This window comes from Trichogramma pretiosum, unplaced genomic scaffold (assembly GCF_000599845.2).
Source record: "Trichogramma pretiosum strain Unisexual culture from Peru unplaced genomic scaffold, Tpre_2.0 scaffold1, whole genome shotgun sequence".
Lineage (NCBI taxonomy): Eukaryota > Metazoa > Arthropoda > Insecta > Hymenoptera > Trichogrammatidae > Trichogramma > Trichogramma pretiosum.
Genome location: NW_019641703.1, coordinates 396667 through 410063, shown reverse-complemented (window position 1 = coordinate 410063; position 13397 = coordinate 396667). Strand labels below are relative to the sequence as shown.

Here is a 13397-nt window from a genome sequence, read left to right as displayed (position 1 = left end):
AAAAGGTATAAAGGCATTTCGCCCGAATTATATCAATCATTTGTGAGTCTCGCGTCGATTGCTAAATGAGACGCGCATTATGCCGAATTTAAAGTTACTTCTGTTTGCGTGCGTGATCGTGGTGACCTTTACCTCGGGTTACTGCAATTTGGGTCTCGTAGAGGTCGACATTGGTGGTGGAGTCGTTGGACAGCCAAAGGGCAAAGAGAAAAAAGGTGAAGCGGATAAGGGTGCCGTCGAAAAGCCGAAAGAACAAAAAAGTGAATCGGAAGACACGACCAAGGCTCCGGAAGTTACGAGCCAACCTCCAAAAAAGGTCGAGGAGCCGAAGAAGAAACAGCAGCAGAAAAAGGTCGAAGGTGATAAAGGTGTTGCCAGTGATTCGTCGGCCAAGGAACCAAAGGTGCCCGGTGGCAAGGGTGGCAAGGGAGGTTTGGGTGGGCTGGGCGGTGATCCCGGAAAACCCGGCACGGAGGGAGAAAAGGGCGAGGAGGGCAAGCCCGGACAATTTGGCCCCAATGGCGAGCAGCTGAGCGGAGCTGGAGGTTCCGGTGGTTCCGGTGGTAAGGGTGGACACGGTGGTGGCGGAGTCGGAGGAGGCAAGGGAGGCGCCGGAGGCAAGGGTGGTGCCGGAGGTGATGGAGGCGCCTATTACAGCGGAAGAAGCGGCAGGGGTGGCCGCGGTGGACTCGGTGGACTAGGAGGCCGAGGCGGACGAGGCGGAGCTGGAGGAGCCGGTGGCGAAGGGGGCAGAGGAGGCGAAGGTGGTAGAGGAGAATCCAGTGTAGAGTCTTCCGAAGAGAACAAACGCGATCAGCAACAGCAACATTCACAGCAGCAGCAACAACAACAGCAATCACAGCAACAGCAGCAGCAATTAAATCAGCAATTACAGCAACAATTGCAGCAACAATTGCAGGCATTACAACAACAACAACAGCAACAACAACAGCAACTACAGCAGCAGCAATGGCAACAACAACAAAAGCAGCAACAGCAACAACAGCAGCAACAACAGCAACAACATCAGAACCAGCAGCAACAACAACAACAGCAGCCTGGTGGTAATAACGGAGGAAATGGTGGTAACGGTGGTAATGGCGGTAACGGTGGAGACGCAACAACCGACTCCAGCAACGGCGGAAACGGGGGAAATGGAGGCAACGGTGGTAACGGGGGCAACGGGGGAAACGCCTAAAAAGTCTGATAAAAATACGATGAATATCGTTTACCACGATAAACAAGAAACTTGTAGCCAACCGTACAATTCAATTATTTAACTTGCCGTCATAGGGGCAGAGATATCGTCATCCACTTGTCCGCATGTATTATATAGTTTACATAAAAAATAAGGACCGTGACACATTTTTAATCGATAAAAGAGGAAAATCAAATATATTATAGCAACGCTGATTATTTGTCTTTTGCCAAGTAATAAAGAGAAAAAAAACAATAACAAAAAACAACAACAAAATGACAAATGTGATTTATAAAATTGTTCAAAAAATCAATAATAATTACTTCCTCGTTTCGAACTGGCTATGGAGTATTATTTCTAGACTTCTCTTTTTTTACGTCGATTAATTTCGACTATAATTGAAATAAAAACAGTGAATGCATCGTGATATCATTGTTTCGGTAATCAAAGAAAAATTTGAAGTAAGGTGATACCTGTGAGCTAACATGTATTAAAAATTACTCGTAAGATGCGTATTTGCATAACTTGTGGAACGCTTCGACATTCGTGTTGCTCAGAAGTGATAACATCCGGCAACTGACATTATCTTGGATAAATATAAGACGCGTATTCGAGGCAGACAAAAATGAGAGGTGTTTCTTTAGAGTATTCAGATTAACGAAACGTTATATTTCCATAAATGAATATAGTACAAAAAAGGTAACTATAGTTAGTAAAAACTAGTAAATTTTAATTAGTAAGAAGTAGTTACTATAATTGTTTCTCAAATATTTCGAAATCAGATCATGTGCACTGGAAAAATAACTTTTTTTATTGTCTCAACCAATGAATATAAAAAATCATTGATTCTTGTCGTAATGCCTAAAGCTACATTTTGGTCAACTCATCTTATAAAAAGCTCTTGAATAATCCTTACACGTCACAAAGCCGTACAGATAACGCAATAAGCTGTTGCTTGTGAACAAGCATAACATAATGTATGCGACAATGAAGGCGATGATAACAACGATTGTGAAAATGCAATAGTCTCTTTCAACACTATTGGTATTGATATTCTAAAATTTATTGAACTTACAATACATATTTATTTAAGTTTTCTTTATTTTCGTTCATGCCGAATGTAATAATAATAGAGTATAAAATAATCTTTGAATATTAAATATAATTAAAGCAATAATCTTTGATTATTATGTTAAGACTATAACTATCACAAAAATGAAAATGTAAATAAAATGCACAATTTAAATTAGCTGTACAAAATTTAAAAATTCAACAAGTCTCTTTTTAAAAGTACCACATTCGATTATTACCGTTGACTGCACTTATACTTGTCATTTATATTTTTATTTCAAGCAGAGAATAGCTTATGTACAATTTTTTTGCATTTTTTCCTTTTTCATCTAGGAATGATAACATATTTTGTTAGTTTTTTTTATATAAAATTATTTATGCGAGTGTTCATTATATAATATATAAAAAGTGATTAGTTTTGCACAGTTGATTAACTTATGAGCTTGACACACATTTTTGCAACCCAAGTCCTCCACAAGATATGGCAAGAATAACATAAATTATAAACTGAAAAGAAAAAGAAAATTTATTACCTTTGAAATTGATAAAAATATAAATACTTAATTTAAAATAATTGCTTGTATACTTACAATTAATATCAGGCCTAAAACAACATACATTTTTACATTTTTCCAGAACAGTGATCTTGCTAAATTACGACTGGATTTTCTAAACGTCACAGACTGTCAAATGGAACATTATTTGTGAGTAATATCAATTAAGTTTATAATTATAATAATTGTTTTATTATTTTAAAAGTATGAATGTGCACTGCTTACGTTATTTGTCAGGTTTTCTGTTTTATTTACAAGTAGCTCTAAGCGTTCTCCTCTCATAGCAAGATTGTCAATATTTTTTACCATAATATCCTTAAGTTCATCTAACTCTCCATGAACTTTTGAAATTGTATCCAAATCTTTAGATTCACTATAATGTTTCTGCAAAAATATTATAATATTAGCATTATAAGTTTTCTAAGCTTTCATAATTTAAGAATGAGTTTTCATACCATTTCATTAGCTAAAACTCTTCCAAATTCAGTGTTCATTGAATAAGCCAATGCAGTTTGAGCACCATCGCCATACATTGTTCTGAATCGTCTCTTAACTTCATTTAAATACAGGAAAGCTCTTGATCTTGGGAAATCCTGTGTAATACAAAACAAGTTTGAAATATCACTGTCCATAAATGGTATGTTATATAATATACTCACATCATCTGTAATGCACATATAAATAATGGAATCTTCATAAATGTAATGGAACAAGTATGGTCCTTGCGAATAAGTCATTTTGTCGTTTTGCGGTGGTATTTTGGCAAGGATTTGCTCTGTAACCTCTTCAAAGTTTCCAGCGCATGCTGCATATTTTGCCAGCACGGTCGGGCCTCTTGAAATCACACTGTATAAGAGCGGCATGGTGGTTTCTGTAAAGAAAGTTTCTTTATTAGTGACAATTTTAACTCAAAAGACCAATATCATTCTTCATTTCAATGTGCATTATATTCTCCAATAACCAGTTTGCATATCAAATTGTGCAAGACTCCAGATTTATATAACCATTTGAGATGAGAAATACAATCCAGTTAGTGCTACCTTATCAGATTTCAATGGTTTGCAAAAAAAAGTGCTTGGACGTCAAGCACAAGTTTAATAACAATATAATATCTCAATTCTTGCACTGTAAAACAAAATCAAGTCACCGAACTTTTCACAAACAAAAAACAATCACGTAATTGAATTATTCACACAAAAAACAGAAGAAAGAAACGAAACGACAATCAGCTATATTGTTGTAACCTCGTCGTCGCAGGCCAGAATAATCAATGTGTCAAAACGCCCGTGATTCTGTACTTAATAGAAAAACAGCTCTCCGCGACCAGTGCGAATCTAGAAAATATTCATCAGTGGAAAAAAAGACGTCTACGCAAAACACAGGCTCACGTAACGACTCCGCACTTACACACACTCACTCGCTTGCAAGGAGCAATAAATGCAATACGGGTTTACTGCATGTTACTCACCTTGTATGTACTGCTGGCTATAGATGTCCAATTAACCAGAAGAAAACTGAGAATTCTTTGGTCAAGAGGTAGAGCTAAAATCTCGAGTCCAAACGAAATAAATCAAAATTCCTTTAGCTGTTGGGTGTTTGGGGTCCTTGGCCGTTTGCTGCGAACAATGGGCAGAGAGCGAAAAAAACAATGCGAACTTGAGCTCGACTATGAAAACACGTCGAGTGCACAACGACGTATACACCGATACACGCTAGGCAACGATAGGCTCAGTCGCAGTCCACTCAGTACGACACAGAGCAGAGGCGTACACATATAAGCATAGCAGCATTTGTGGTGGGATAGGAGTTATGTATGTGTCATGATGTGCTTTCGCGTATAGCAGTAAGTACACCAGTATTATTATTGAAATATCTATACTCGCAGTGGCGATGCGCGTTTTCTGCTACGATACGTCACGATGGATTGCGCGCGAACTTGACTTTGCGGCCTGCAGAGAGCACCACTTATCGACCAGCAGAGGAGCAGTCTGGAAGAAACCTACACGATGCCAATATCGATATACCGTTGCGTGCAAAGACAAGAATAGCAAGAGATTTGAATTGTTCGAGTAGAATCGAGTTTTACACGGGATTGGTGATAATTTTATTTTTAATCGATGAATGGATTTACAATTTACGATGATTTGAGTTTCAACTATAAATATTGCTTCGAAATTTGGAAAATTATTTTGTATGATTTACTCGTGTCAGTTGTCAAATCAATACGTCCGATTCAGAGGCCAACAAACTCGCTGCGTGCTATATACGTAGCATTGCTCAGGCGCGGTTTGTTGTCATTCGACCCTTACTATATACATGCAGCATCCCCCGCGCACATTTCCATCCCTCGCTCGAGTATTTCCCTTTTGTTTCGTATTATACATCGAGTGACGAGTCGAATCGAACCGGCGAGTCTTGTAGTAGTACGCCACGCCTGCGCTCTTGATATCAAAATATATGCTACTACACTACTCGAGTCTTTTTGCCATAAAAACTCGGTGCGTGTATACAATACGCTCCGATGTGCCGCGGAGTAAAAGCTGTGCACCGCGACTCGTGACTCTCTTCTTGGCGTCTCGCGTCAGGTGAAAAAAGTACTGCAGGAGGGAGAGGAGGCAAAGTTGAGTGTCAGAAATAAAATAGGAAGATGTTAATAACGAAAGTTACAGGCGAATAGGTACAGGTGTGCGTGTGCGAGAGATCGTGTGAAATATTTAAAAAAAAAAAAACGAGAAAAAAGTGCTACTTGGCGGTGGTGTCAGTGGCGGCGACGGCGTTTAGAGAAGCAACAGTGTTCGATGTGTATATAGTATAGTAGCAGACGCGCGAGTGCAAGAGTACACACTACACATATACACACACGCACACATTCGTTACTGACGGCGGAGCACGAGACCATCGTCGCGCGCAGTACTTGGAGAGCCGGCATTCGCTACACGCATAAATTCGTATCACGCACTCGCGCAGCTTCGATATTGGTTTTTTTTATCATCATTATCGAATTTCATCGATGATCGAGTTATAAATAAACGCGAATTATGGATATTTGAACAGTCTGTGACCGTAATTAGCTGCGTGGACAGTGGCAGAGATACTTCGAAAGAGAGTCGCGATTGTACATTGATTTCAAGGTCGATCAGTTTCAAAGATGGGTAAGTTTTATCTAATTTTTATCGAGTTATGAAAAAATTTTGCACTCGACTCTACGTTATAAGCTAATAATCATCGATATTTTACGATTTAGTACAAGATCTTTGTTTTATCTAAAGCGAGATTTAAAATTGAAATGATTTCAATTCAAATAAAGTTGAAAGTAATATAGATAGTTGTGACTACACAAAAATCAGTTCATGAGTTAGAAATATAAGAAATCCAGAGTTATCCCAGTCATTTGTTGTTACATTAAACACATTATCGGAAGATACACATTTGCTGAGTTCACATTTATTTTTATCATAAATTGAAGAACCAAATAATTTCTCGAATAAATCATTTCGCAATAATGGATAATCATGACATTTTCAACATAACGCAAGGGCATACACAATACACGTTTTATAACATCTATATATCCTTTTGCCTCCGGCAATATAGCTTAGCCTTTTCTCGTTTTATGAACGAACAATAAGCGTAGCAAAAGTTCCCTCTAGCTGCCTCTCCTCTGTGTCTCTGTGCTCTTTTTTAATAGCGGCTTTTCCGACGCTGCTCCACATTTTTCGCTCATATATTCGTATTATGACTTACTATAATATATACTCCACGTCGTTGGAGCGTTTCAGAGCGCATGGCAGTTATTAAATTTTTTTTCATCGTCTAGAGAGAGAGAGAGAGAGAGAGAGAGAGAGAAAAAAAATGTCAAAATGACATGTGGATGCACTAACGTACTTCCGATTACAGACTTTGCAACTGCGTATTCGCTTTTCACTTTATGCTCTCTCTAATACTGTTATCAAAGTTGATTGCCACGTATCGCGTCGAGAAATCTGCAGTTACACTAGCTAGATCGGAAGCTCGGGTTCAATAAAAAAAAAAAAAAATCCGCCCCTTTGAAATCAAACTCCAATTCTTTTCCCGATATATAGATCGCGCGAGATTCGCCTACGTGAGCGCCGTGGCGGTGGGCGCCGGCACGGCCGTGTTTCTCGTCTGGTTGTGGCTGACCAGGCGCCAAAAGGAGCACCGGCCGCCCAAGCGCTGGCGCAAAGTCGGCGAGCTGAGCGATCTCATCTGTTTCCCGGTCAAGTCGCTCGGGCCCGTGAGACTCAGCGAGATGACCTGCACTCAGCTGGGCCTCAAGGACGGCTGGCTCAGGGACAGGACGCTGATGGTGATCGACTTAAACGGCCGATTCGTCACCGGTAGACAGTACCCGAGGATGGTTCAGGTATGCACGAGTGAAAATTATTGCATCGAGCGGCGAATTAGAGCGTGATAATGACGATTTTAGTGTGCGGGGAAATACACGCAGAGAAAAAAATTAAAAGCTCATTAAAGTTTATGAATAATAATAATACACGCACGTGTGTGTAAATGTATAAATTGTGTTTTCCTCGGCTCGCTTCACAGATGCTGCACGCGCATATTATTGTGTGTATATGTACTTTGAAGGCCTAACGGTACTAGTAATAATGCCCCACGATGTGAAAAATATTAGCGGTACATTATAATTGTATATCCTTTTTTCCGGCAGCCGCGCAAGAGCTCGGAATCGTTTTTCCAAAAGATTTAGCAACGTCAGTGAACATTATTATTTTTTTATCAAAAGGCTCACGCATTGCAAAGATCAAATTATAAAATTAATAGGCGCTTAGCATCGAGAAAAATGGAACGTTTAGCGGTCGCGTTTTAAGGAACAATTAGCGGGTCTCTTTAGTCGAGCACTTCTAACGATACCTTTTCTTCTTCGTCGCGTCCATTCTAATTGAAACTTGTTCGAACTTTCACCGACGATGATCCTCATTAACGATAATAACGCAGATATCGCCGAGCGTGGCCGGCTCGGTGCTGACCTTAAAAGCCCCCGGCATGATGTCGGTGTCGGTTGACTTGGCCCGGCTGAGCGGCAAGTTCCGGGCGTCGGTTTGGGGCCAGGCCGTTCCGGCGAGCGACTGCGGCGAGGAGGTCGCCCGATGGCTGTCGCGCTTCCTCCTCCAGGAGGACGCGGGCCTCCGACTGGTATATTATCCGCTCAACAAGCCCGCGCGCAAGGTGCGTAAACAGAATCAGCCGTTCCCTCTCACCGATGACTCCGATACGGTAAGTAATGATGTACAGAGATCTGTGAATTATCATTGACAATTTATACGTTGCTTTTTTCTTTGTCAAGGGTGCTTACCCGGACGCGACGAGTTACACGCTCGAGAACGAGGCGTCGATCGCCGATCTGAACGGGCGCATCGAGGATCCGGTGACGCCGTTGAACTTCAGGCCCAATTTCGTCGTCAAGGGTGCTGAGCCTCTCGAGGAGGACTCCTGGGACTGGATTAAAATCGGTCAGGTAGTCTTTCGCAACGTCAAGCCCTGCACTCGCTGCATATTCACCACCGTGAATCCGGAAAAGGGCGAGAAGCATCCGAAAATGGAGCCGCTGAAGACGTTGAGGAAGTAAGAGTCGTATGATTATTGTAATTTTTTTCACGTAAACTAATAACGTTTTTTAAACATGTAGGTATCGTGCAATTACCGACCCTGAACTGAAACCGTACACCCTTGACAGCCCGGTAATGGGCATTCACTTGGGTCTGCGCAGCGAGGAGGGAGTCAAAGTGCACCTCGGCGATCCCGTCTACGTCGGCGTCACGGAGGAAGTGACGACTCTCACCTCGCCACCATAACATCACCGGTGGGGCTCCTGCTACGACGAGGACGATCTTTTCTTCTCGTACGACGAATAAGCAGGAGCCTCGCTGTATATAAGGACCTTTGAATCCGAGTATTATTACACGAACGTTCAATTAAATTTGACCAAAACGACGAATAGACCAAAAAAGTGCCACATAATTGGAATTATAATCATACAAAAGAGCCTATGACTATATCGTTTGTTATGAAAATAAGTTTGTTCAATCATGAGACTGTGAGAGGAATTGAAATGTTTTTTTTTTAATATAACATTATAATAAGCTACGTTTATGCACAATGAAGAGTGACAATCCATAAGCCACAAATGAATATTGATTTTCCACTAACTTTCGGCATTTTGATGGCTAATAATTTTTAATGGTTGAATGAAAATAAGTATTTAAAAATGTATACGAAAATATTTGTATTCCGTGAATATTTAGTGTTATCGCGTAGTCATTGAATATAACCAATGTTGAATTATGCTCATTACAGCAACGATATTACAATTATGTAAAAATTCATCAATATACCGTACAAAGAATTTACAAAAATATACAAATTTGTTGTAAAATCTAAATCTTCACTGCTATTTGTCATAATCATTCTCGTATCCCAGAAATGTAAATATTACGTACACTCGTAGGATGATATTTTGTGTTCGAGTGTCAATACACTAGAAGTCGATATTTTGTTTATAGTCGTCTGTAGGCAACAGCTGCCTATACAAGCACGCGTTATTACACACTCGTCAATAGCGATTTTATGAAAAAAAACTACTATCGCAGATGTTAATTTTCAAATCGGTTAAATTTATCGAAGCAAAATAATACAAGAATGAGTAAGTACAAAAAACCGAATGTATCGATACAATATGGGCACTGCATTTACAAATAATCTCAACGCACTTCGTCGTTCGATCCATTTGTTCAGATACAACGAAAGTAGCTTTTTACTCTTTCACGCTGCTTAGCGAAGCCAGTCTGTTGGCTTACTTGCTCTGGAAACAGTGGAGAAGAACCGGACACCCATTGCCATCGCTGCACGCCGCCAAAGAGATATATCTGAAATGGAAGCGACACAGGGACGAGAAAAACGAAATGAAGAACTGGAGGTGGCACAAAGTGGGCGAAGTCGACAATTTGATCGTTTATCCGGTCAGAAGCATGCGCGGAATAAGACTCGATAGCGCTTACTGCCATCGCAGGGGACTCTGCCACGACGAGTGGCTGAGAGACAGATACTTCGCGGTCGTCGATCTCAGCGGATATTACGTCGATCCCGACAAGGATCGTAAAATAAGGAATGTACGTGAACCGAGTAATGATTGTAGTTCGAATCGAGGCATATTTTTTTTAATGTTTTTTTGACCTTCTATTTGCAAGATTCAACCGTGCATGATGGAATCCATACTGGTTCTAACGTACACCCATCGTGACGGTTTTATGATGGATTTGAGCAAGTTGAAAGAGGGTCCATTCGAATTAAGAATATTGGCCGACGGTACGCTCGCCCGTGATTGCGGTGACGAAGTTGCCCAGTGGTTGTCCCGGTATCTTCGTGGGATGGATACCAGCTTCAGATTAGTCACTTGGCCGTCGGACGATATAGAGAGGAGAATTTGGAAAAAATTCAGTATTTTCAATAGATACACGATAAAGGATACCGTAATGATTTCGATGCTTTTTTTGTGTAAGTTAAAATACGCCCGTGATGATCGATCGTTTTTTCTTTTCCATAAGGGTGCATTCGGCGACGGCACGAGCTACACGCTGGAAAATAAAGCCTCGGTCGACGATCTGAATACGCTCCTCTTCGCGCCCGTGAACGTGTCGCAATTGATGCCCAATATCGTGGTCTCCGGTCCCAAAGCCTACGAAGAGGACAGCTGGGAAACTGTTCGAATCGGCGAATGCATCTTTCAAAACGTGATGCCGTGCGGTCGGGACCACGACATGGGCCCTCACACTGAATCGGGCCGAAAAAAAGAGTTAGAGCTACGCAGTATAATGAGACGGTTAATTGACAGGCTTGCTTAGTAGCGGAAATTCGAATATTACTTCATTTTTTTATGAAATTTTTGTTTTGTTTCGCAGATATCGATTCTTCCTCAATCACGAGGTCGAGAATGCGTTCAGAGGTTTTCCGAGTATCGGTATACACTTGGGGCTGCGTTATTCAGGCGGTCCCATACGAAAGGGAGATCCGGTTTACGTCAGATCCGACAAGAAGCTGACGGGTCCCATGATAAAAACTAACGAGAAGTTCCGAAATTTGATGTAAAGGGATCGGAGAAATACGAGACTCGACAAGAATTGTAAATATTTTTTTATGCGGAAAATTGTATATATTGACAATGAACAGCATCGGTTTTTTAATGTTCTTATAATAAAATTTATTTACACTACAAATTAACAAAGTAAATGTACACATAGAATCATTTCTTACAGAATCACCAATCGCCCAGAGATACGTATACTCTCTCGACGATATTTAAACTCCAAAAACTCATTTCCTCCACAGGATCAGAAAAAAAATATAATAATGATAAACGTTAAAATTATAAATTCTATACTGCTGAACTTATGAAGTAAAAAATGAAGCGTGTGGGACGAGTTTTACATTTTCATCATGATTTGGGCAAGTTTTCTACGTATAAGCATAATTTTTCCCTCTTTTAAAATCTACATAATTTGATAATCATTTACGTTTTCCCGATGTCGGATGGATAGCACTTTTTTCGACGCTCGAAAAAAAACAGAACAATAATCAAACTTTCGTACCTCTGGTATAGCACTTCCATTAACCAATTACAACTTTTACAAAGCCTTCATGGACACACCTCTAGGTAACATGCCTTTTTTATTTGTTTTTCTCATTTACAGAAAAAGAAAACTACAATCGACGCCTGGCACTTATATGCACGTGTTTGCGCTCTGGAGCAACGCCCGAAACGCATCGTGTGTCGTTTTGCGCGACCTAATGTAATACAATTATGTAAAAAAAGAAAAGAAAAAAAAAACGAAGAACAGTATAGGCGGTATAGTAGGCATACATTTATCAATTAAACACTCTCACGCAGGATACGATCGTCACGACATTTTCTCAAATTCGTCGAATCGTTCGAAAATTGACAACGCGAAAGAAGAGAAAATAAAATAAATAAATAAATAAATAAAGAAGAAGAAAGTTTTAGCTTTATCTGTGTGCCTGTAAAAGTGTGAGTGCGAGTGCATGTGCAAAGGCGCGAGGAAAAGTTACTCGGCGTAATCACAATTTTATACATATTCATATATTGCGCGAGTGCGGCGTGATTGTGCGCGCGCGCGTGTTTGGCCATTACGCATATTGCATATGCACAAAATGTGCACACGTGCATGAGTGAGCGAGTCTGTGCATCCGCAAGTTTATGTGTAATGTGCACGATTTTCCGTCGCATCTTGCTCGATAATAAATGAATAATATATCCTAATAAAGCGCGCACGAGAGGGATTTATTACGGAAGAGAGACTCGTAGCTCCGAAGTCAGAATAAAAAAAGAGAAAAAAAACTTTTTTAGAAAGTCCAGAAAATTATCTTGCGGAAATCCGAAATGTAAGAAGTGTATTCGGTGAGTAATATGCAGTTGCCAATTTCACCGCCGCACGGTGCGTATGCGCGAGTACGCATCATATTATAGAAGCCTCAATGAAAATTTCGAGTAACACATGGTATGTTAGCCCCCCCTTGTCTATGCTAATTCCCACATTTCTATACCATTATTAATTGTTTATTATTTACTTATAGCTTATTACATGACAAAAGTATAGCTTTCGCTCTGTATAGATCGAAAGCTGAAAGTACCCGAACTTTTTTTGCCTCTACCATTGGAACATTAAAAAAAAAAAAAAAAAAAAAAAATGAAAAAAAGGAAACAAACAAGCAAACAACATTTTCACGCACTTTTATCTTGGATCGCGCGGGCACAAAGAGCAACGTCACAATTCAAATACTATTTATATCGTTTTACACACACCTAGCTATGCTACAATAATAATATTATATTATTATAATATGACAATCTTGCAAAATGTATATAGCTCCGATCCATAGAAGAGATTACAATAACAAAAAGTTATCAGAATATATTATATCATCATGGTATATATAAAAGTACGTGACGCGCGTGTGCAACGTTGCCATCGTCGTTCCCGTGGTCCATTTTTCCTTTTCTTTTTTTCTTTAATTAACATTTTAATATTTCTTGTAAAAAATAACTCGCGAAACCTCGAGAGCTCAAATACATCGTGTGTACCTCTCTCTCTCGATTTTTACACAATCATAATTAGCTTCGAAAGCCTATTACATGTAAATCTACACGACAAAGTTTTCTCGAGAGCAATCGAGACAAATAATCAATCGTTGTTCTTGTTGCCTATTAATGTATAAATGATAATTAATGGTGTGTGGCTGTGGCTTATGACCAGATAAGCCGTCGTCGTCCTCGTCGTCGAGATGGTAAGAGATTCGTTTTGTGCATCAGGATTCTTCTCTCCTATCAGGCGTGCTTAGATGATGGAGGTGATGAGTCGTGCCTTGAAGTTGACGATGCGCTCGCTCGTTGCGGCCAGACGCTGTGGAGAAAAAAAACCAAGTGTGAGTAAGTATATCGTAGAAACAAAAAACTTTTCAATTTTATAATACTACTCGTAACAGTAACAATACGCGAACGCGCGCGGGCGATGATTTCTCAG

The 13397-nt window shown here is 40.1% G+C and overlaps 5 protein-coding genes across 6 annotated transcripts in view; 3 read left to right on the top strand and 2 right to left on the bottom strand.

The window, feature by feature from the left end:
• The first annotated feature begins 79 nt into the window (after positions 1–79).
• Positions 80–1198, top strand: LOC106653062 (PE-PGRS family protein PE_PGRS26-like). Its single transcript, XM_014372300.1, has 2 exons — positions 80–784; positions 1037–1198. Exons 1-2 carry the CDS (start codon positions 80–82, stop codon positions 1196–1198), a joined length of 867 nt encoding a protein of 288 aa, XP_014227786.1.
• Positions 1199–2420: 1222 nt separating this feature from the next.
• Positions 2421–4562, bottom strand: LOC106654287 (vesicle-associated membrane protein 7). Of its 2 annotated transcripts, none has more exons than XM_014374083.2 (6): positions 4292–4562; positions 3483–3694; positions 3279–3416; positions 3049–3207; positions 2860–2952; positions 2421–2776 (listed from the first exon to the last, which is right to left on the bottom strand). In XM_014374083.2, exons 2-6 carry the CDS (start codon positions 3684–3686, stop codon positions 2705–2707), a joined length of 666 nt encoding a protein of 221 aa, XP_014229569.1. In that variant the 5' UTR covers positions 3687–3694; positions 4292–4562; the 3' UTR covers positions 2421–2704. The 2 variants fall into 2 exon arrangements, with proteins under 2 accessions (XP_014229569.1, XP_014229575.1); XM_014374089.2 differs by lacking the exon at positions 4292–4562 and adding an exon at positions 3864–4095.
• Positions 4563–4786: 224 nt separating this feature from the next.
• Positions 4787–9197, top strand: LOC106654280 (mitochondrial amidoxime reducing component 2-like). The gene is made up of 5 exons (XM_014374074.2): positions 4787–5975; positions 6906–7207; positions 7801–8079; positions 8150–8427; positions 8492–9197. Exons 1-5 carry the CDS (start codon positions 5972–5974, stop codon positions 8655–8657), a joined length of 1029 nt encoding a protein of 342 aa, XP_014229560.1. The 5' UTR covers positions 4787–5971; the 3' UTR covers positions 8658–9197.
• Positions 9198–9354: 157 nt separating this feature from the next.
• Positions 9355–11075, top strand: LOC106655157 (mitochondrial amidoxime-reducing component 1). Its single transcript, XM_014375381.1, has 5 exons — positions 9355–9505; positions 9598–9971; positions 10050–10331; positions 10407–10681; positions 10761–11075. The coding sequence occupies exons 1-5, from the start codon at positions 9502–9504 to the stop codon at positions 10945–10947; spliced, it is 1122 nt and encodes a 373-aa protein (XP_014230867.1). The 5' UTR covers positions 9355–9501; the 3' UTR covers positions 10948–11075.
• A 161-nt stretch (positions 11076–11236) lies between these two features.
• The window catches only part of LOC106655078 (glycine-rich protein 1-like), a 28031-nt gene continuing 25870 nt past the window's right edge, over positions 11237–13397 (bottom strand). Inside the window, exon 8 of the mRNA XM_023462827.1 lies at positions 11237–13277. Within this exon, the coding sequence (XP_023318595.1) occupies positions 13212–13277 (66 nt within the window). The 3' untranslated portion in view covers positions 11237–13211. The remainder of the gene's footprint in view (positions 13278–13397) is intronic.

Bases quoted from the DNA above. Each gene is read 5' to 3' on its own strand.
- LOC106654287 (XM_014374083.2), bottom strand. From the start codon at position 3,686: ATGCCGCTCTTATACAGTGTGATTTCAAGAGGCCCGACCGTGCTGGCA. The intron at 3,208-3,278 runs GTATGAAAACTC...ATATTTTTGCAG, and splicing joins GAGTTTTAGCTAATGAAATG to AAACATTATAGTGAATCTAA. The intron at 2,777-2,859 runs GTAAGTATACAA...TTTTCTTTTCAG, and splicing joins TTTTAGGCCTGATATTAATT to TTTATAATTTATGTTATTCT.
- LOC106653062 (XM_014372300.1), top strand. From the start codon at position 80: ATGCCGAATTTAAAGTTACTTCTGTTTGCGTGCGTGATCGTGGTGACC. The intron at 785-1,036 runs GTAGAGTCTTCC...CATCAGAACCAG, and splicing joins GTGGTAGAGGAGAATCCAGT to CAGCAACAACAACAACAGCA.
- LOC106654280 (XM_014374074.2), top strand. The intron at 7,208-7,800 runs GTATGCACGAGT...ATAATAACGCAG, and splicing joins AGTACCCGAGGATGGTTCAG to ATATCGCCGAGCGTGGCCGG. The intron at 8,080-8,149 runs GTAAGTAATGAT...TTCTTTGTCAAG, and splicing joins TCACCGATGACTCCGATACG to GGTGCTTACCCGGACGCGAC.
- LOC106655157 (XM_014375381.1), top strand. The intron at 10,332-10,406 runs GTAATGATTTCG...CTTTTCCATAAG, and splicing joins GATACACGATAAAGGATACC to GGTGCATTCGGCGACGGCAC. The intron at 10,682-10,760 runs GTTAATTGACAG...TTTGTTTCGCAG, and splicing joins CTACGCAGTATAATGAGACG to ATATCGATTCTTCCTCAATC.